At 37.5% G+C, this 21,407-nt stretch overlaps 3 protein-coding genes across 4 annotated transcripts; 1 reads left to right on the top strand and 2 right to left on the bottom strand.

The window, feature by feature from the left end:
* Nucleotides 1-1,056: 1,056 nt before the first annotated feature.
* LOC121636653 (40S ribosomal protein S26) lies at nt 1,057-3,315 on the bottom strand. Its single transcript, XM_041980356.1, has 4 exons — nt 3,221-3,315; nt 2,023-2,200; nt 1,402-1,532; nt 1,057-1,147 (listed from the first exon to the last, which is right to left on the bottom strand). The coding sequence occupies exons 1-4, from the start codon at nt 3,221-3,223 to the stop codon at nt 1,112-1,114; spliced, it is 348 nt and encodes a 115-aa protein (XP_041836290.1). The 5' UTR covers nt 3,224-3,315; the 3' UTR covers nt 1,057-1,111.
* A 2,791-nt stretch (nt 3,316-6,106) lies between these two features.
* On the bottom strand, nt 6,107-9,745 carry fkbp11 (FKBP prolyl isomerase 11). The gene is made up of 6 exons (XM_041978183.1): nt 9,354-9,745; nt 9,182-9,244; nt 7,237-7,324; nt 7,067-7,100; nt 6,885-6,955; nt 6,107-6,355 (listed from the first exon to the last, which is right to left on the bottom strand). The coding sequence occupies exons 1-6, from the start codon at nt 9,480-9,482 to the stop codon at nt 6,147-6,149; spliced, it is 594 nt and encodes a 197-aa protein (XP_041834117.1). The 5' UTR covers nt 9,483-9,745; the 3' UTR covers nt 6,107-6,146.
* A 6,073-nt stretch (nt 9,746-15,818) lies between these two features.
* Nucleotides 15,819-21,032, top strand: LOC121636719 (ADP-ribosylation factor 3). 2 transcript variants are annotated; one of them, XM_041980481.1, is made up of 5 exons: nt 15,819-15,866; nt 17,033-17,273; nt 17,362-17,472; nt 17,567-17,691; nt 18,960-21,032. In XM_041980481.1, exons 2-5 carry the CDS (start codon nt 17,126-17,128, stop codon nt 19,119-19,121), a joined length of 546 nt encoding a protein of 181 aa, XP_041836415.1. In that variant the 5' UTR covers nt 15,819-15,866; nt 17,033-17,125; the 3' UTR covers nt 19,122-21,032. The 2 variants fall into 2 exon arrangements, with proteins under 2 accessions (XP_041836415.1, XP_041836416.1); XM_041980482.1 differs by lacking the exon at nt 15,819-15,866 and adding an exon at nt 15,885-15,910.
* Nucleotides 21,033-21,407: the final 375 nt, after the last annotated feature.

The following is a 21,407-nucleotide window of genomic DNA, read 5'->3' as shown; positions in this document are numbered from 1 at the left end:
TTAAGATTATCTCCCCATAGTTTTGCAAAAAACTAAATATTAAAATATTATATAAACACATTGAGTTTGGCTTTTATAATTGTAGTAGTAATCCTTTATCCTCTTGAGTTAATTATCAAACGTAGCTGCCTTAATGAGAAGACTGTTCAGATTGGGACGGAACAGGTTTTACATATTTTGCTGATTGCATGAAAAGCTCAATGGAAAAATGTAAGTTTTCTTGGGAAAGGTTACTTTAACCAATGATCCTGCTTCACTGTGTATAGTACGCGAGACTCCTTTTCAGTTGGTGTCGATGTGAAGTTTTGCTGTTGTGCCTTTAGCTGGAGGGCTTTACCATTTTCTCTCTGAACATTTGCAATTCTGTGTAAAAACATTGCATTGTCATGGTGCAAATAACTGTTGTTTTGTCCCATCTTTATGCTAATAACCCACTGTTACTGGTCAGATCCACTACTCAGTCAAGATTGTTTACTGATTGGGCCAAGATTTTATTAATGTTAGATACTAGCCAATAACGGCAAACAAATTAGCAAAAATGGATTCAGCTCCTGTTTTAACCTTCAATACGTTGTACAAATCCACAAAAACATTGATCGTCTGATTTGTCTGCCCTGCTTAATTTATACACAATATCCAAGTCCTGCATTGTTTTGGGAGGGGATTAATGTGGTATGTAATGCACTACAGTAATGGGTTTCTAATCCTAATGCATGTGGTACCAATGAAGTTCACTTTTCAGCTGTCACCTTTGTTTTAATCTCTGACAACCAAATAAAATTGTTACCTCATTTCAAGACCATATTTTTAAAAATGAACCCCAAGCTTTGTGGTATGCTTTTTCTTTGAAGCGCCATTTGGTCCCTGAAGTTTTGTAACTGCTACACTATTGTCTAATGTTGCTTTAAATAACTGCACAGCATTTTTAAATGTATCATAATTATAGATTTGCTTTATTTGATCTTAAACTACTGTACGCTTTGTACTGTAAGAGTCTATTCCAAATAAAAAATACTTGATCATATGGTCTTTCCAAAACAAGACAGATCAATGAGCTTTTGTTAAGATTTTTTATTTCCTTTTCAGGTGTACAGCATCTTTACTTTCTCCTTTACATGGGTTTTGGAGTAGCTCTTGGTGCACCAGCCTGTGAGAAAAAGGAAAAATCAGTTTGTGTACTACAGTAACAAACAACCACAACACACACAGCTCATATACTCTGACAAATGGTTCATCTGGAGCAAGCCATCTTTAATTCTTTTTGGTTACACCTGTGTGTACTTGCCATGACTAGTTAATTTCATTAACTGTACAAAGTGGGTGCAATACTGAAACATATTTCTAGAATTAATCTGAAATTATGTGACAGGCAACTGTTTCTATGTTCTGGATATTACTCACAGTGGGCCTAAATCTGGGTGGTGGGGTGCGGTCTTTCCTGGCCTCGCGGGAACGGTTCCTCACCACCTTACTGTGGATGGCACAGCTGACACAGTAGTGCAGCTTCACATAGAGCTTAGGAAGAGCATATGCTGTAAAGTGGAGAATTGTGCAGATGAGAATAAGAAAAGGCTTAAAAGTTGCAACAGAAAAGATGGTTGGGGCTATACCAAACAATCTTTTTGGGCTTAAAAGCTTGAGTCAAAAGCATCTGAATACATTCGCTGCCAGGTACTTATGATTGATAATTAAGTACTCAGTCTCTAAGTAGTTCATATTTTCAGTGCCACAGTTACAGCAGTTTTCTAGTCATTTAGAAATATACATAAAAAACTGGTGGATCAGCCATTTCTGGAAAATGGCTTTTTTTTGCTTCATCTTAACTAATTCTGAAATTCAGTTTCTTTTTATACAGGTACAAATTTTAAGCCGGTCATTGATCAGTTGCAATTGTCAGTCCAAGATTTTAAAAAAATCTTAAATAATCAGTATTCCAAATATATTACAATTTATACAGGTAGACCATGGTACAGTAGCAAAAGCCAAGGTTTTAAAGCACTTTGGTTGAGTAACTATACTTACAATCAAAGACACTGGCCTCTGAGATGTCTCTCACGGCCGCCGCTTCCACAATGTTCCTGATGACAAACTTCTTGATGGCCTTGTCCTTTGGGACACAACGGGCGCAGTTGGTGCAGCGGATTGGCTGCACATGCCCACGGCCCTTCTTGGCACGACCGTTATTTCTCCTTTTCTTGGTCTGCAAAACAGTAGCCAGTTAAAATAACCTGTATCCAAACATACAAATTTTTATAAGTATTTTGCACCGTTTCTGTATAATTTGATGTGTCGTAATGCAAGCTCTGAATTAACACTTATACAAAACGGTGCCCCATTAATTACTTTTCACTTTAAGGCTAAATATAATTCTTAAGCAGCCACATGTTAAGAAATGCACGATAAAGTATTAAAAATGATTGTATTTACTTCAAAATACTTGTAAAAAAAATTTGTAGAATTGGCTCAACTATAACACACTATCAGGTACAGTGCAGTGTACCTGCTTATCCAACCATTCCTTAATATTGGTCCTGTTTTTCGTTACACATGTGACATTCGCCGTCTACTGTAAACTGAAACTACGGGAGTCTTTACACTTTGCCAGCCGGGTGATGCAACTCACAGAACTTCAGCACAAATCCCTAGTGTTTACACATAACGTTAACAGAGCGATATTAAGAAGGCGGTACGGCAACACTAAAAATAATTATATCGGGAGCTGTTACGTTGTCTTTTAAAATACACCAATTACCAAAGGTTGTACGACGAATTCGTCTCGTAGGCGATAATGATGTGCATGATATGGCTGCGGTGCTTTGAACAAACACCCATTATATAATAAATGTTAAACTGTACACTACATGGTTGATTTGAAGTGCTTAAAATATATATATATATATATATATATATATATATATATATATATATATATGCACAAATGCCTTCACACCCATTCACTGTTGTCTCATCTAATGTTAGCAGCAGCAATATCCTTAGCTAGCCCACGGAACACATGCACAAAATAGCTAGCCTGCTAACAGTTAGCATCAGGCCCACTTGCATTTTTTAAGAGTTTTGTGTGATGTTCAAATTAAGTTCTATACGTTGTGATTAGGTCGTATATTTATTAGAACAAAACCATATGATTTGTGTCTCAATGTTCGAATAAAATACTCGTTTATTGTATTTTCGCCCGGTCACCGCCTGTGCACATACTCACCATGATGCACGGGAAGCTGGAAAGAGGACCGGAAGAGGTTGTACCGCGAGAACAAATACATTCTGCTCCGCCCTTTGAATATCCATTTTCTTTTTTTAAATTCCTGCTTACAATAAATATTTTATGACTTATTTAATTATTCTTTAATGATATCCAAATCTATGGCCCACAACAAATAACAATTAAATTACTCTTTTCTCTCTAAATCAATAATAACGACCTTAACTCGCGGAGGGATATGAGTTTATACAGGACATTTTACAACGTTACGCTGAGTGAGCGGAGCCTTGAGCCCTCTAAAAACTCGAGGTCTAGATCAGTTCGGTCCCACGAAGGCCGCGGTCCTGCAGGTTTTCGGTGTATCCCTGCTCCAACACACCTCACTGAAATTAAATAGATCCAATACCCTATAAAGTTCGGCACATTGACTCATTAATCTGAGTCAAGTGTTGGAGCAGGGATACAATGAAAACCTGCAAGACTGCCCTCATAAGATCGAATTGAGTCGCCCTGTCTAGGGTCATATGCTGTTTTTTCCCTTGGTGTGTGTGTAAATGTGTCAGAAAGAAAAAGTTTGTGTGTATTGGATAATGATATATAAAAAACAACAACAAAAAAAAACAACAAAAAAACAAATTGCAACTGAAATAATTGTAATGATTCAACCAAATCATGGTGCATTGGTGATATACATTTAAGGTCACTTTATTAGGTACACCAAGTACCTCTTTTCATCACTCTGGGTCATCCTGTTCAGAACTCAATGCATTTAGGAATGAGGATCGAGCTGACTTGCTTAAGTTCAACATGAGCATCAGAATGGGGAAGAAAAGAATGATTTTGAATCTCTCCAGTTTGTCAGAAACTGCTGATCTACTAAGATTTTTGTGCACAACCATCTCCAGGGTTTTCAAAGATTTGGTTAGAAAAAAAACTCTACTGAGCCTCAGCTGTCTGGACCAAAATACATTGTTGATGTCAGAGGTCAGAGGAGAATCGGTAGACTGGTTCGAGATGACCAAAAGTATCATCAAAACAGTAACTTGGTTGTTTCTACCGGATATTATCTCTGAATGCACAATACTCAAACCTTGACTCAAATGGGTTACAGCACCATGAGACCACACCATGTGCTGTTCTTGTCAGCTAAGGGCAGGAACTGAGGTTACAACTCTTATGTAATTTATTTTTATTTATTTATTTATTTTTTCCTTTTGTGTACGGTGACCTTGGGTGTAGAAAGGCGCCAAAACATAAAATGTATTATTATTATTATTATTATTATTATTATTATTATTATTATTATTATTATTATTATTACTATTATTATTATTATTATCATCATTTTTACAATTTGCACAGGCTCTCCAAAACTGGACAACAGAAAACTGAAAAAATGTTGCCTGGTCTGATGAGTCTCGATTTCAAGTGGAAAATTCAGATGGTAGGGTCAGAATTTGGTGTGAGCAACATGAAAGCATGGATTCATCCTGCCTTGTATCAAAGGTTAGTACTAACAAAGCATGAGTTAAACGCCACAGCCTACCTGAGCATTGTTGCTGACCATGTCCAGCTCTTTATGATTGCAGAGTATCCGTCTTCAGATAGCTTCCTCCAGCAGGATAATGCACCATGCTCAAATAATCTCAAACTGGTTTCTTGAATGTGACAATGAGTTCACTTCGCTTCAGTGGCCTCCACATTCTCCAAATCTCAATCCAGTAGAGCGCCTTTAGGAAGTGGAGATTCTCATCATGGATGTGTAGAAGTCAAATCTGCAGCATCTGCGTTGTACTATCACATCAAGATGAACCAAAATCTTTGAGGACTGTTTCCAAAACCTTGTTGAGCCACAGAGAATTAAAGTCGTTTAGGGGAAAAAAACAAGCTTTTATATTCTCATACAAACGCCCATCATTATGAAATGTTTTGGAAGACTCATCCTCCTCCACATCCAGTCTGCCATCCCTGCTGACCCTTGCGAACATCAGTTTGCCTACCGGGCAAACATGTCAACAGAGGATGCAATCATGATGATGCTTCACACACACCTGGACCAGAGACATACATGTGCGGATGCTACTTGTAGATTTTAGCTCTGCGTTTAATAAAGTCATGCCCCCCAAAACTGGTCACAAAACTGAGCAACTTTGGCTTAGGCAGTTTAATGTGTGCATGGATGTTTCCTCAGCAACAGACCTCAGCACGTCAAGCAGGGAGATCACACATCTTCCACTATTGTCCTTAACACTGGGCCCCATAGGGTTGTGTCTTCAGCCCCCTGCTCTTCTCCCTCTTTATATATGACTACTCCCACATCCACCTCACCAATACCATTGTCAAGATTGCTGACAACACCAGTATTGTAGGACTGATTAGAAACAAATGACAAGTCAGCATACAGAGAGGAAGTCCAGCACCTGACAAGCTGGTGTCTGCACAGTTACCTGGATCTCAACACATCTAAAATAAAGGAACTCATTATGGACTTCAGGAAATCAAGGGAACCTATGCTCCCCATTTTCTTTATCAGAGGAGTGGAAGTTGAGAGGGTGGTGTGCTTTAAGTTCTCTAGAGTCCACATCCCAGCCAACCTCACCTGGACCACCAACATTGCCCATCAGGCAGGAAAGGCTCAGGAAGCTAAAACTGCAAAAGAAAAAAAGCAGAAAGCTCCAAACTTTGAAGACTTTTCAGTTTGTGGGGCTGATGTCTTTTTCTTAAGAATGTTGTCACATATAGGCTGGTCTTCAGATGTCTTATCTCCCATCATTGATCCAAGACCAACAAACAAGAGAACTGCTAGATTTTAAAAACACATATTACTGTGTAACTAAACAAACACAAAAGCACATGCCAAACTAAAAGAAACACAAAGATCACAAGTCATTTAAAAATTTTATTTAAATAGTTTTGTGCTGTGTCCTTATTTCTTCTTGCTCTTCTTATCTTTTGCCTTCTTTTTGCTGGGCTTCTGGGCATTGGCCTTTTTGTAAAGGTAAAGTCCCACCAAGGCAAGCAGGGTGGGCACCAGGGCCAAACACAGGAGGGGGAAAACATCGTTGACCATCTTCTGCCACGGCGTCTGCTGTGACAGAGAAATCACCTCCACTTCGAATTCAAGAGCAGCATCACCTGAAACAGTATCAGGACACGTTCATTGTTTTGTGAAGTTGTTCTCACACATATGTAATATAAAGCGAAAAGCTTTGTGAAAATAAGTTAAGCCTTTGCATTATTTACATAGATGGAAGAGGCTGCATTGGGTTTTTTTGCCTCTCATTTATTTAGGAATTTTCTGAAAAGTTTAACTCTTTTTCACATAAGTTTAAATAAATAGGGCTGGAAAATGTTGAAATCATAAATTTTAAAATACAACACGAAGAAAAGAAAATTTTGGAAATATAGATGGAGATTTATAAAGATAATCAATAGTTTTTCTTGTGAACTGAGCATATAAGACAGAAGAGGGGTTCATTAGATTTTTTTTTTTGTTTTTATAATTTACAAATATATATGTAAAAGTGGATACAGGAATCATAAAGGCACATGACGTTGATCTTAACACCGTCAGGTTTAGGTGTAATGTTGCTGTTTTTGCACATACTTTATCAAAACTTTCTGAAACTTGGTGTGCACTCAATCGTAAGCAAGATTTGCATACCTGGAATTGTAGGGGGGTAACCTTTTTTTCCATATGCCAGGTGAGATGGAATAGTGGCTTTGATTTTTTGCCTGAATGAGAAAATGAATGAAGAAATTATTCATTCTCTGGGTAAGGATTATTTTGTGTTTCATCACAAAACTATCTATTCTTCACAGTAGATCTTTACTTAGTCTACTCACCCTTCACACACACCAACCAAGCTTTGTTCTAGACCTGATAAAAAAATCACACAGAGACAGTCAATTAGCAAAGTCGGCGTATTCCCTGGCCTTGCTGATAAACCAATAAAAGTTTCAATCACTTCCACATTCACAAATCTGCTCAAAAGGATTACCATTTGTCTGCTTACCGTGAATAACCGTCCTCTTCCCCAGCTCGACAACAAGAGGGTCCCGGGATAGTGACGAGTCGATCACCTTTCCGTCCATCAGTTTGCCCTAGTTAGTAAAATGTTAAACAACAGGAGAGAGATGGAGGCAAACATGAAGATTATTGATAGATTTCAACGTTTAATCTCTTTAAACTTGGTTTTCGGTTGTTAGTCTATTGTGTGCAAAACCAAAACTATCTCGCTACAAAATATTTCATTTATATTGGACAAAACCAAGATAACTGCTAGTTTCAGTTTAATTTTTAACAAACAGATGCTCCGTTACAGTCAGCTAACTCTGCATGAATGCAGAATGTATTTTCCAAACTCTTTAAATGCCTATAAAGTTAATAGGTAAAAGATAAACTCAAGTATTAATGACTTCTGTCTTGGCATTGTATACTTGGGAGAAAATTTAGAAACCATACTAACCAAAATGCATTGGAGTAAAAACCTATATAATTAAAGTCCATAAGAAGACAAGAGAAGAAGCAGTGAGATACGACTTTTATTCAAAATGATCATTTACAGCCATTTCATAATATAAGCTACTGTGCTCATGGAAAATTATCTGCTATGGTCACTGCTGAGCTATTATGGGCTAATTATCAATTAAAAACCACCCAGAGGCTAACTGATCTCTAAATTGATATTTTATGAAGAGCAAATACTTTGGAGGAGTTTATTTTTCCAGTCTCCTTCACACCCAGAATACACAGTTCAAATTCAAGCATTCAAAGCAAGACAGACAAGTTATCATCAACAGAAATCTGAAGTAAGTAATAATCTACAAATGCATCACTACAACTTTGAATAATAGTTTACTTTTTCCTTGTTAAGGCTGACTGGGTCATGATATATTCAATCTATAAATTATTATAATTCTCTTTATGATGTTAACTATATTACTTTTTACTGTGTATAAACCTCCAAAAACAAATCCTACTGTTTTATATAATATAGCCTCCTGAAGAGTTCTTCACAATATAACAACTAATCAGTTTCCACATACTTATGATCAAATATAAAATGTGTATAATGAGGCTCTTTTTAAATTTATTTTGCATAATGAAAACCATTTGCAGACTATTAAACCATTTGATCCCCTTTATATATTACAATTCACTCAACCCAATCAACCCAGAAGAGCTAGATTGTGCAAGGCTGTTCAGCTCTTGTTTCTGTTCGTAAGTTATTTCCCAAACCCCAAAAAATATTATTTAATTGATGGTAAAACTGTATATCCTATCAAGAGAGGAATTTTAAAACTCTCAAGATCAATTATCTTTTATAAATAGTATATTAAAACAACACAAAACTTGAGGTGATTACAGTTCAGCAGAAAATTTGATCTTCAGGACTGTTTCATATATTTTCACTCTAATGTGCCAACTAACTGTAAACTGTATGACCTATTCAAATGTCGTGTGGCATTTTGTTGATGTGACACACAGCTTTCGTTCACGAGTTTTTTTTTTTCTTCCTTTGTAAATTGTTGAAGATGAGTAGCCTGTGCGAGGACTGACCGGCTGTGGTGCTGCCCCACTGACAGAAAGGGCTGTTATACTGCTGACGTGTTGCACCGCCCCATCATAGTAAAACCAGGGTCGGTCTCGGGCACCAGTTAAACTTCATCAACCAGACAGACACACACACACACACACACACACACACACTAAACTGCACTCTCTCCATCTGAAATCCTCTCAGTCAGCGGTTGAGCCTTTTTATTGTTCACATTCAGCCGCTGCGTGGAGATGCAGCAGGGTCCACATGGTGCAAGCAGACGGTGCCACATAGACAACAACTGCGCCCGTCCCGAGCGGGGCTGCTCCATGCTTTTCTTTGTAAAAGAAAAATCACCCGACAAGCTAGATGCTGGGTTGTTTCATTTTCCGATAAACCGAGTGTGACTCTGACTCACCGTGTAGTGGATTTGCAGTGTGTCTCCCATTCTGGAGAATGCGGAGCAAGTTTCAGGCTTCACCTAAAATCAAAAGAGTTCACACTGAAGCTATTATTTCCACAGGGTATTACATTACAGAGGCTACAGCTGCCATGTGATTGAGTTATAAAATAATACTGATCCTACTCACCAGTGTCTCCACCTGCAGCTCCTCCACCGCTCCATTTTCTTCTACCTGTGCGACTCCACAGGTGAAAACTGCGAAAAGGAGTAGAAAAACGCGTGTCTCCATCGTGAACTTATGGAAAAGAACTCCCATCCAGTAACTTCCGTGTAGGCTTCTTCTACACCCAGCAGCGCTGATCGAGCTGCGTCGTCTGCCCGTCCGCAGACCCCTGCGACCAATATGGCTCAGCAGCAGCTAAAGCTGATGTGTTGTAATACTGTGGCGATAAAGACTAGCAGTCCGTGGACGTTGTCCCAACACCTGGGTCCCCGTGAAGAGCCCGCCTCAAACATTCCGCCAGCAGCATCCCATCGGCTGCCGTGGGTGGGAAGCGGAAGCGGCGCGCTTGCAGAGGCGCAGGGGGGCGGTGCTGTGCAGCTTCTGCTCCGGCTCTGCTGCTGTTGCATGCAGACATCCCCTGATATGTGCTGCCACGGACGCCACGTTGCTGTTTGTTTCTCTCTTACGCCTCTTTTGATCCAGACTTTGAAAACATGTAAAAAGGTAATTCCTGATGCAAAATTTGGCAACATAAGCCACCCTTTACCGTTTTTAATGGCAGCTCCACAAAACAAGAAAAGACTAAGAAAGAAAAATTAAATATAAAATAAAATGATTTATTTGTAAACACTGACTATGTCTATTTAGCTTTCACTTTACCAACTAAATATTCTTTTTATTTTTAATTATTAATATGATAATATGAAAAGTCTCAGTTACAGGACCTTCTGTGGTGTGACACATGAATTGTTTGACAGACTTTTTAAGAGATCAATGTCGACCCATTATACAGGTATATGCTTCCCATTTTGAGATAAGTATGCACCCCCCCCCAATAAAAACCTTTTTGTCAGCTTAAGAATCAGCAAAATGTGAATCAGCAAAATACATTTTTGCCTAAAGCTGCAAACCAGAAGATATAAGAATGAGTCCTTTGTTCATGTACTTAAAAGTCCAGCTTGTAGGATGGATGTCTATTGGGAGAATTTGCAATTTGCAAAAATAATGAGAAGCTGCAGACAATTAATTGAATATTTAACCAAAACCCAAAATGACATTGGCTGAAAAAGTACAAGTTTAGACTTTGTTTAGTTTGATCCTTAAACTGTAGCAACATTTCGGTGAAAAATGACAGAGGGTAATGAGGTAAACTGTCTGAATTCTTAGGTAATAAAAACACAATCATTCTTAATCACACTCAATTCTGCACTAATCAAGACATAGATCTAAATATTGTGTTTAATTTCTGTCAAAAGATCTGACAACATGTTAGAAACTGGGATTTTGATTTGATTGGTTAAAGCATTGCTAAGATATTTTAAATTTTCTGCCACAGAAAAAAAAGTTAATCTGAAGGTGGAGACTAAAAAAACAATGTAATAAGTTAAAACTAGATCTGATCAATCATACTTGTTGGGGTTTTTTTGTTTTTTTAGTTTGTTTTATTTTCTTTTTTAAATGGCTTACAAGATACTTTTTTAATTACACCTCCAACACAGAATCCATTGAGTTGCTCACTCTAAAATGGAATGAATTCTTCCTTTACACATACTTTACTTCTCCACAAACGTCTCATGAACACCAGCCAGTTTTTGTGCACACACACAGGAAGACATGATATGAAGTAGTAACAGCAGCCTCAAGTTGACATGTTATATTGCATTATATCAAAGCCGCTCAGAGCCTTTATGAAGCAATCAAGGATTGAAGTTTTGCATTACTTTTAGTCAGCATGATGCCTCGTGATTATTTCACAACTTACATGGAACAAAAACTAAAACTAATAAGTTCATGAGAGATTTTCCGAATCTACTGATGATTTGAAGATCAATTTTCTTCACCTGTGACTCATTGTCACTGTCAAATATGAGCGCTTCTGTCAAGCGGAAACCTTTAGTGAGTTGTTATATGGTGTCTAAATGTCAGCAAGTCTGGCATGAAGACAAACTAATATAACTTTATGCCCATAGCATTATCAAATGCACTGTTTGTAAACTACACATATAACAAGACTCCAGGTAATAACTTTTATAATTTATCAGTATTACTTACACGCCTATGACAATTCCTGCAATTCTTGTAAATTTGGTCAGAAATATCTTAATGCCCATCACACATGTCAAATTACTAAGCCGTCATGTAAGGAATCCCAAACTTGTTTGTTTGTTGACATGTTTGCCAAAGGAATCAGTTTGCCTCACACATTAATTTTGTTTTTCTTCCTGAATTAATCTCACTTCACTCAGTAAAACTTACAAAAATGACCATACATGAATACAAACATTTGTCCCAAGAACTGCTTTTACCAGTGGTATGTCATGGAAGGATCACCAGCGCAGACTGCAGAGTCTATGGGACCTGCTCATGTATCAGACAAAGGAAAGCTTGTCATGAGGAGGAGCAGGTTTAGTATTAAGCTCTGATGCTAACTAGTGCAAACATTTAACATTTAGGGTGTCAGGTTACACAGCTTAATAGACTAAAGCACCATGCTGCATTTTAATGGAGCTAAAACTTTAATAATTAGCCAGGCTGTGGTTTAACAAAGACAATTTGCTTTTTACAGAAATAAGCATGGGGAACGAATTTATAGAAAATGACTTGGTTTTATTAAAATCCATGTCTGAAACACTTATTTTGCAACAACAAATTAGAAACTGATGACTCATATATGTGCAAACTAAAAGCAGTCTGCTTCCCCTTTCAGATCTCAGAGCTTGATAAATGTATGCTTATGAAACCAATAGTTTCCTTTTCTTAAGATCATTCATCCAGCCCAATCAACACATTCAGTGTGCACACTGAAATATTGCTGAGTAACAGATTTTGTTTCAATAACAGATGGTAAAAACAACCTGGTGTGATGCTGAGTCATAATTATGTTTTAACACCAAAATATTATGTCCCTCTGCATTTAACTTCCTAACATTTTTACACTTCCGCATTATTTCATAATTACATTTCATAATGCGTATAGCTGCATGCTCGCTCATTCTCATGCAACAAACACTTTGCTCACTTTCTGCAGTTTGGAAAATTGCGCTTGTGTAATCCGGTGCAGGAAACCTCTTAATCACTTCCTGAACTGTCAGTAACTTCACCTAAACATAAATCACTTTATAAAAGATTCACTCAGTAGCAATTACAATTTGAAAAAAATCTTAATCTTGTGTCTAGTTCCACTTAATACATTATTTGTGAACTTGGTGTTACACATTACATGCCAGCATACAGTTAGCTCAGTTTCAGTGAAGCATGTGAGCAACTTTTGTCAGCTCTTTAACACCTGAAGTGGATTTGTAGTGTTTTAAGGTGTAGGCATTTTTTTCTTCTTTTTTAATCACCAGGCTCTAGTTCACTAAAGATGAGATTAAATTAAATTATATAAATACTTTATTAATTCCCAGGGGTAAATTCACAAGTTCCAGCAGTCGCCACAGAATTAAGATAAAAGGCATGCAATACATATTAAAATCGTGTGTGTGTATGTAAAACAAAGTAAAAAAGAAAAAGTAAAAATGATTTTTAAAGTCCAGTGTAAAGTAGAATGTATAAATTAAGATACGAGGTGTATAGTATACACATCCTGACCTTTTTGTAGATGCTGAAGGATGCCAGCCTTTTGAGAAGGTACAGCTGCTTTCTCCTCTCCTGCATAGAGCATCTGTATTGGCAGTCCTGTCCAGTCTTTCATCCAACCGCAGTCCCTGGTTTTTGTAAGTCTAATTCCACACAGTCACCAATGATGGTCACTGGCTCTGAGTGAGGCATGGGCTTTCTAAAATCCACCACCATCTCCTTGGTCTCATTGGTGTTGAGGTGCAGATTGTTGGAGTCACACCATGTCACAAAGTCCTGGATCATTTTCCTGCACATTCCTGTTGTGTCCACTCCTGATACATCCCACTATAGCTGTGTAATCTAGATGTTTACAGAAATTTAGTTTACACATCAGATTAAATCTGATTTGTCTCAAATGCTACAGGCAGCCTGACAATGACTCCAAACATAAAACCAGTCATAAGTATCATCATCATGAATCCTGAAACACATTGAAACTTTTTGGATGAATGGACAGAAATCACAGAAAAAAGATTTTGATGATAACTTTCACCCATTAATTACATATCATGAAGATTAGCATTTATTATTATATTATTAGATTAATATTTTTATATTTTATTTTGATTTTTTTTAACATCTGTTAATCACATATGTATGTGCATGTGGCTTCATGTATGTGGGTATACGTCATGTATTTGTGTGTATATTGACTCACTGGTTTGTGGTCTGGGGGACTTGATGGGTCAAGATGGGATATTTTTGTTGTTGTTCTTTTTAATGTAAAGCACTTTTTGTTGTAATTTGTTTTGTATGCAAAATTGCTTTATAAATAAAGTTTCATTGATTGACATTTAAAAATAACTTAGTGGTGGAAAGATGTCTACAGGTACTCTATGATTAATGATTTTTTTCTTTAATTTTCTGAACAGGAAAATGACCCATTGGAAGATATCTTGAGGTCTTTTAATATTTTGCTGTCCCCCTCGTCATCTTTAATGTTTTATCTAAAATAAGTAAGGGATAATGGCCGACGAGGTGGCCATTATCATAAATTAAAGGACGACGGTTGCCTCCGTGAAGTCCATTAATTTATGATAATAAGTCCATTAATTCATGATAATGGCCACCTGGGAGGGCATTATCCCGCTTATACCATGATCCATTAAGAAAGAAAAAAATATCAAATAAATCATTAATGCTTTAATGTTGTTCTTTTACTGGTAAAATCGTAAGTTTTTCACAAGAAGTGGCTGAGTGGACTATTTCGTTGTGACGCGTTGCCAAGGTAACCGGCTCTAACACAGAACCTGCAGCTCGGTCGGCCGCAGTTATGTTACTTGACACATACGTTGCAGCTCTTACAGCTTGCGTGTGTCCAGACGATTAAAGCGCCTTTTGTTTCAAACAGTCAAAGTCCACAGATAGTTTCCTACATCGTTCAATAAGCCTGCAGGCTGCTCTGATCTGGCGTCTGCTGCCCAACATCTGAGTTTCTGTTGCCACGGTTACCAACTACTGTTTAGTCAGCGCAATAATTTACAACAATAAGTCTATTTGACCGGAACTTCTTTCAAAGGTGTCCATTATCACTTTTTAATGGACACCTTCCAGCCAATCAGAATCGAGTATTCACCCAGACCATGGCATAATATACAGTAATACAATTACAGTGTTACACCAAGTGTTACAAGTTTCATTGTGAAACTGTACAGAAAGCATGGTTTTACTTTTCTTTTGTTCTTTTTTTTATATTATCACAACTTTGCACTAATTAGCAGAATGTTAAAGAAAAAAAAACAGTTATGTTGGTCAGCTTTGCTAACACCTCATTTGTTGCAGAGTACAAACCCTTTCTAAGTAGTTTTTGCTGTGTTTCTTGGGGTGGACTGCTACCAGGGATTCCTTTTGACATAAAACACACACACACACACGTGCGTGCGTGCACACACACAAAAAAAACACAAGCTTAAATGGTGAGGAAACAGCCAACATTCTTATATAACCCTGATTTATTTGTCCTGTAGAGGGATGTGAGAAAATCTAATTTAAACACCTGTGTAAAAACTACAGCTACCAGTGGACTCTGGCCATCTGGAAGACATTAGAAGGACAGCTGATAGGCTGTCAGAGCAGATATGTTGACTGATGATAACAGGAAAAGTACAGGTGTTTTTGCTGTTAATAATTCCACCGTTTTAGGTACCTTCTTTTAAGCATTTGGCAATGTGAGACTTGCTTATGAAAGGTTTTCTGTATGATGAAGAATTTTGTAATGAATATTTAAAGACCTGCTCGTTTGCACAGGGATTTTCTTTTAGGCTGGTAACAAGACCATGTGCTCAAATTGTAGGTGGATAAAGAAGCTGTGAATCATATGCCATCCTTTCCACCCAGCAAAGCTAACAGAAGTGTTGGGTATGAAAAGTTTGAAAAGAGGGGTCAATAAAAATATAATCAAATAGGCCATGTAAAATCTACTGTCTACACACACACACTGTTCAAACTGTTATTACACTAAGCATTTTTAGAAGATGTAACTATCTAATCAGTGAGATGCATGAGAGAACACAAAAATCTTCAAGATTAATCTTGGATTGACTAAAATTATGGCTAAAACAAAATATAGCTACAGAACAATACTCTCTATTTACTTTTTAACTCGGAAAGAAAATGTGATTAATTTAATTTATGTGACTTATGATAAATAGCAGGACTGTAGTGAAAAATGATGAAGAATTATGCACATATATGTTAAAAATGTAAATAGACCGACTTCGATACAAATCAAAATCAGCGTTTCTTACAAACGTCGGCCAGTTGGGTTCGAGCTGAACTATCGCGAGATCTGGCTTACTGCTGAGTTGTCTCCCAGAAAATCTCGTGAGATATTTAGTAGAGGACTACTCAGCTGAGGTAAGTGAGGACACTAACTGCACCATCAACACGATGCATATCAGGTAGCCCCCTATAGATGATAAACAGTAGAAGGACACGCATCTGTCCTGCGGTGGTTGTGTCGCTCGTTGCCAGCCTGACCGAAGAATATGCGGGCGGCTCGCTGGTGGCAGGATGCCTGCTGAGGGATATGAGAGGACGGATGTAGTGGATCAGGACGGTTCAGATGCTAGCAACCGCAACGTTTACTCGATTCTGCCATTAAAGTGTAAATCTAGACAGGTTAATGATTTATTATAGGTAAGATAGTCTGTAAATTGGTACGGATATGTGTTAAAAAAATGAAGTGGGGAGATGTCAGATGAACCGCAAATAACGACAGGATATGACTGTGTTACCTAACGTAGTATTCCTGGCTAACCTGAGACACAGCAGTTGAATGAATATCATCTTGCTTTCTCTTAATATGTCCATTCAAAAATGTGACATGTAAACCTGTGGTCTGACAGATCTGTTTCAGGAGAATATCTGAGGAGAGTGTTGAACCTCTTCAGCACCATGGACAGGGCTGCAGTAACCCTCACACGAACACAATGTCCCCTTTTTATACCATTATTTTACCCCACTTAGTTTGGGTATACTCTATAGCTATAACTGTTACCATGATATGGTTTCATCAAAGCATTCAATTAGAAAGGATCTGCACCGACACATCTTGTATCTTTTTCACCCTTCAAATAACACACATACTTAATGTTTTGACAGACAGACTGTTCTAGGCTTGTGGTGAGATATTGTTAACGTATTAAAACCTGGCCTGGTAATGTAGGACATGTTGCATGTGCTCCAAGGGCTTGGCGTTGTTGTAGGCTAAGATTTGAAGGAAGGAAAAAGGGTCTGAACAGATTGTGCTGTTGCCTGGAGTCATGGCACAGACATGCATCTCTGTCACCCTTTCTGATGATGACTGTGGGTGTGTAAGTCAGCTCTGCACCTGCCATGCTGTGTGCATGCACAGTAGAAGTGAGTTATTTTTTTGGTTTTAGGAAGCTGAGAGGGGGTGTAAGCAAGAGAATTTAACTTAATATTAATTCAATCTTTATTCAGCTCAGAATTGTCATTTTTCAATCTGGCAATACACATAAAAGTGTTACTAAACAGTAATTTCTTTGTTTTCCTTTCAGCTCTCCTTAATAAGCAATCCTTGCTGGACAATTGGGATTTTGCTAAAGGCTTCCAGCACCAGAAAGCTGAAATTCAAGAACTTCACCTGAATCATGGGGAATATTTTTGGGAATTTGCTGAAGAGCCTCATAGGAAAGAAAGAGATGAGGATTTTGATGGTGGGGCTGGACGCTGCAGGGAAAACAACAATCCTCTATAAGCTCAAACTGGGGGAAATAGTCACCACAATCCCAACAATCGGTGTGTCCCTGGATTTAACATTTATACAGAAGAGCAATGAATCACCACATTAGCTTTACAGGTTGCATGACATCTTCTCTCTTTGCAGGGTTTAATGTGGAGACGGTGGAATACAAGAACATCAGCTTCACTGTGTGGGATGTGGGTGGGCAGGACAAGATCCGTCCCCTCTGGAGGCACTACTTTCAAAACACGCAGGGTGAGCATAGTTAATTAGACAGCAACAACAACCATAACGCCTCTTATCTTCTTAAAGGAAACACATTTTCAGCGTGTTTGCCTTGCTGTTTCAGGTCTAATCTTTGTGGTGGACAGTAATGACAGAGAACGTGTGAATGAAGCACGAGAAGAGCTGATGAGGATGTTGGCTGAGGACGAACTGAGAGATGCGGTCCTGCTTGTGTTTGCCAACAAACAGGTAAGGAATCACTGCTGCTATCTGCATATGTAGATGCATGCTTCTGGATCAAGATAAGCGTGTGCTTTATTCTGTTATTAATTATTTACATTAACAACTCGGATAGTTCTAACTGGCAGTCCAGACTTTTCAACAACTTGCAAAATATGATAAATAAAGTCCAGGACTCCTGCTAGAATCCCAGCAGCTGGTTTTCTCAGCTCCTGAATGTTTATAGGCAGTTCAAAGAAACACACACCTGGACACACAGGTAAACACAACCCTGTCCAAACTTTTTTTTTTGTAATGTGCCTTTAAAATCAATATCAACCAATGCTTTCATAAAATGGTAAAATAACTCATTTTAAACATTTAGATTGTTTTCTATGTTCTTTACTGAATGAAATATAGTTTTATGCCATTTACAAATAATTACATTCTTTTTTTTTTTGTTTGTTTGTTTTTTAAATTTTACACAGTGTCTCTGAAAGTTATGAGTCTTTTGGATTTTGGGTTGTGTATCATTTTGATTTGCTGCTACTGAGACAAATTATTTCTTTTTCATGTGTGTTAAAAAAGTCAACAATTTCCACCCTGATCATTTATTTTGTCCATATGATAATAAGGCAAATAGAGCAATTAAAAATTTGATCTACTCACTACATTATTGATTTGTTTGCACAGTTAAAAATTATAGTTATATAAGTTTGACAAAAAAATATCTTAAATTATCTTTCATTTGTTTTCTTTTGTTCAGCCAACTCACCAAAATACTAAGTCACCATATTAAACGAGGACAAGCTGATGTAAGAGTCTAGATGCTTGCCAAATAATGACAATAAGTGTAAATATTGACCAAAAATGCAATGTTATGAAACTAACACTACTAGTCAAAAGTCTGGGCACAGTTTCAACATTAGATTTAATGAGAAAGTGTCCAAAACCAATCCGCTATATTTCCACCATTACACATTTATCTGCTTTCAAATCCATTTTTAAGACTTAACACTTAACTTTTTTCCAAAAACATGGATAATGTATTTATTTTATTCTGATAAATGACAACAAATCTTCACATGAAAAGGGGGAAAAAACTGAACAAAACAAAACAAAACAAAAAAACCAAACAAACAAAAAAAAAAAAAAAAAAAACCAAGCAGTATCAGACTTGGCTGTTTTAGTTTTATTGGAGTGAATAATCATCCCTCCACAGACAAACAGTACACAAGTTTCCCTTCTGTGATCTTGGTGTCAACTTACTGACTTCTTGACTCTTTCACATTTACCAGGACTTACCGAATGCCATGAACGCCGCCGAGATCACAGACAAGTTAGGCCTGCACTCCCTGCGTCACCGCAACTGGTACATCCAGGCCACCTGCGCCACCAGTGGGGACGGCCTCTATGAGGGCCTTGATTGGCTGGCAAATCAACTCAAGAACAAGAAATAAGAAGAAAACTGAAAAACCAACAAACAAACACAAAAAAGCCAGTCAATGGCCACACCCTTCTAACTTTTCTTTCTTGTGGGGATGGCGGGTGCAGGTTAGGAAGGAAGGCTTTGACTGATAGGTGTGAAGCATGATTCTGGGTTTGGGGGGCCGTTTCAGTTTTGCTCTATTCTTGATAGTTTTCAGCAGGTATTTGAAAACAGATTCTAATGTTCATATTTAACTACACACAAATACACACTAACTGTAAGCAATCACAGCAGACACTTCGTTTCCTTCGTCCACCTCTTGTCCTTAGGTGCAGTGTACTGTATGTTAGTCTTTAGGTGCTGTGAAGAATCACATGTGACTCCACCGACTCAGAAATCAGTCAGATCTGACTTTTATGTTTTTTAGTTGCAGGTCATTCAGGAAAATAACAGATGTATGTCAGAGGCACATTCCCAATTCCTTCTCATTTATTTGTTTTTGTTGTTTGTTTCCTATCCTGCAGGGTAACAGAGCCATATTTAAGAACAACCACATCTTACAGATTCAATTCAACATTATAAAAATCTTCTCATTTGCGAGTACTTTAATGCATACATGCTCATTCAGTGTGTTATTAATCATGAACAGCTCTGTAACTGCACAGGAAACATCCATCTTTTGATATCTGTGCAGTGTTTCTACTCCCCATGTGGCAACCTGAAGCTCTGAATCCTCCCTTTTTGAATATTTAAAGCACACAACACAATCTCTATTCTGACCTGCATGCATCTTGCTGGCCTTGTTGCATACTTCTCCATCCTCTGAGCTGCATAGGTGTTGATGCTGCTTGTAGAGTTTTGCTAATTGCCCTTATATTTACAGTAGGATGCAGGAAGCACCAGTTTCTGCAAGAGGTGGCAGCATGTACTAAAAATTAGAACAGTAAGCTTTATTTGTGAGAACAGTATATAGGTTGAGCCACACACTAACTCACTAATATGTACAGGTGCTGCTTGTCTGTCTTTTTGTGTGTCCATATCAGTATTCAGACCGCATCAGGCTTGCTTGCGTGTTTTTGTTATGCAGATCAGGGGTTGATTCTGTCACTGGTAGTTGTGCTACTGAATGTGAATATTGTGGGTGAATCTATAAATGGCTGTAGCTATATTTATTTTACATATATCTTTTCAGTGATGTGTCTCCATAATGTGAAGGAAAGCAGGGTCAACAGATCATTTTGTTGGTGAATTTGCAGAAATTCATCAGCACGTCTACGTCTCACTTTTGAACAACAGGCGACTGACTGCGTCACTGTTGATACCAGCAGAATCCACAGACTTATGTCAATGAAACTTATTTCTTTGTGCCACACATGGGTACTACTACTAATACACCAGTAACGGTATCACACACTGTACATCCACTCATTCAAAGGATCATTGTGTCTTTCACGTCCAGCATTTATTATACATCAAAAACTTGATAGTTTGGTTTATGTGGCCTTATATTTAGATTGTTTTCCTCTCGGTTGGTTTTGTTCAGATTTGTGAGTCAAATATATTTATTTATAAAAAGAAAACGACTTGCAGATTTTTTTCTCAATGCCCTCAAAAGGCCAATTTAGCACCACACTTCACAGTGATCAAGCAAAGGTTTTGTCATAGAGTGTCTTTTGTTTTTATAGGAATCATATTCTGTGGTTGATTTCTTTGGTTTTCTTTGGGTTTTAAAGAAATTTTGATGTAGACTGTGTCTGTGAATCAATGATAATCAGCAATGAAAAAATATATATCTCTAATGATTCATTCTGTACCGTTATAGTTACATAAGTAGGTTTAAAAACAGTGAAGACCATGTTTCAGAACTGAAGGCATGGTGACATCTGTATGTGATGTAAGACAATGAGAACCTGCTGTATATCAAATAAACCCATTTTCTGTATGATCTGTCTCCAGCTGAGTGTCATCATTACTGCTGCAAAACTACGTTTTTACACTTTTTTTTTACTTGAGGAGACAAATGTAGAGAATTTCTTGCAGTTACAATCTTCTACCAGGAGAGGGCAGTCTAAATGTATCTTTACTATGAATTGGCTGCAACAGGAACATATTAAACGCTGCAAACACATTTGACACTGCGCTGTGTTATCATTTTTCATTATTTTTCTTTTACTTGTTATAAGTTGTACAAAAATTATTTTATATGGTAAATTATTTTGTTTGTGTTTTTAGTTTTCAGCTTGTGGAAAAAAAAAACTAAAGTTGTTTTAGGAATTTTGTTTTTCTGTAGAACTTTTTTCATCAAGTGTGGAGGAGA

This window comes from Melanotaenia boesemani, chromosome 3 (assembly GCF_017639745.1).
Source record: "Melanotaenia boesemani isolate fMelBoe1 chromosome 3, fMelBoe1.pri, whole genome shotgun sequence".
Lineage (NCBI taxonomy): Eukaryota > Metazoa > Chordata > Actinopteri > Atheriniformes > Melanotaeniidae > Melanotaenia > Melanotaenia boesemani.
Note: the sequence above shows the minus strand (reverse complement) of the source record. Positions and strands in the feature narration are given on the sequence as shown.

What these genes read in the sequence shown, in the direction of transcription:
- LOC121636719 (XM_041980481.1), top strand. Translation starts at nt 17,126, where the DNA reads ATGGGGAATATTTTTGGGAATTTGCTGAAGAGCCTCATAGGAAAGAAA. An exon ending in CACCACAATCCCAACAATCG is followed by an intron (nt 17,274 to 17,361) that starts GTGTGTCCCTGG and finishes CTCTCTTTGCAG; the next exon opens with GGTTTAATGTGGAGACGGTG. An exon ending in CTACTTTCAAAACACGCAGG is followed by an intron (nt 17,473 to 17,566) that starts GTGAGCATAGTT and finishes TTGCTGTTTCAG; the next exon opens with GTCTAATCTTTGTGGTGGAC.
- LOC121636653 (XM_041980356.1), bottom strand. An exon ending in AGAGGCCAGTGTCTTTGATT is followed by an intron (nt 1,533 to 2,022) that starts GTAAGTATAGTT and finishes TCCACTTTACAG; the next exon opens with CATATGCTCTTCCTAAGCTC. An exon ending in CACCCAGATTTAGGCCCACT is followed by an intron (nt 1,148 to 1,401) that starts GTGAGTAATATC and finishes TTTTTCTCACAG; the next exon opens with GCTGGTGCACCAAGAGCTAC.
- fkbp11 (XM_041978183.1), bottom strand. Translation starts at nt 9,482, where the DNA reads ATGGGAGTTCTTTTCCATAAGTTCACGATGGAGACACGCGTTTTTCTA. An exon ending in AGCTGCAGGTGGAGACACTG is followed by an intron (nt 9,245 to 9,353) that starts GTGAGTAGGATC and finishes TTTTGATTTTAG; the next exon opens with GTGAAGCCTGAAACTTGCTC. An exon ending in TTGGTTGGTGTGTGTGAAGG is followed by an intron (nt 6,956 to 7,066) that starts GTGAGTAGACTA and finishes TTTCTCATTCAG; the next exon opens with GCAAAAAATCAAAGCCACTA.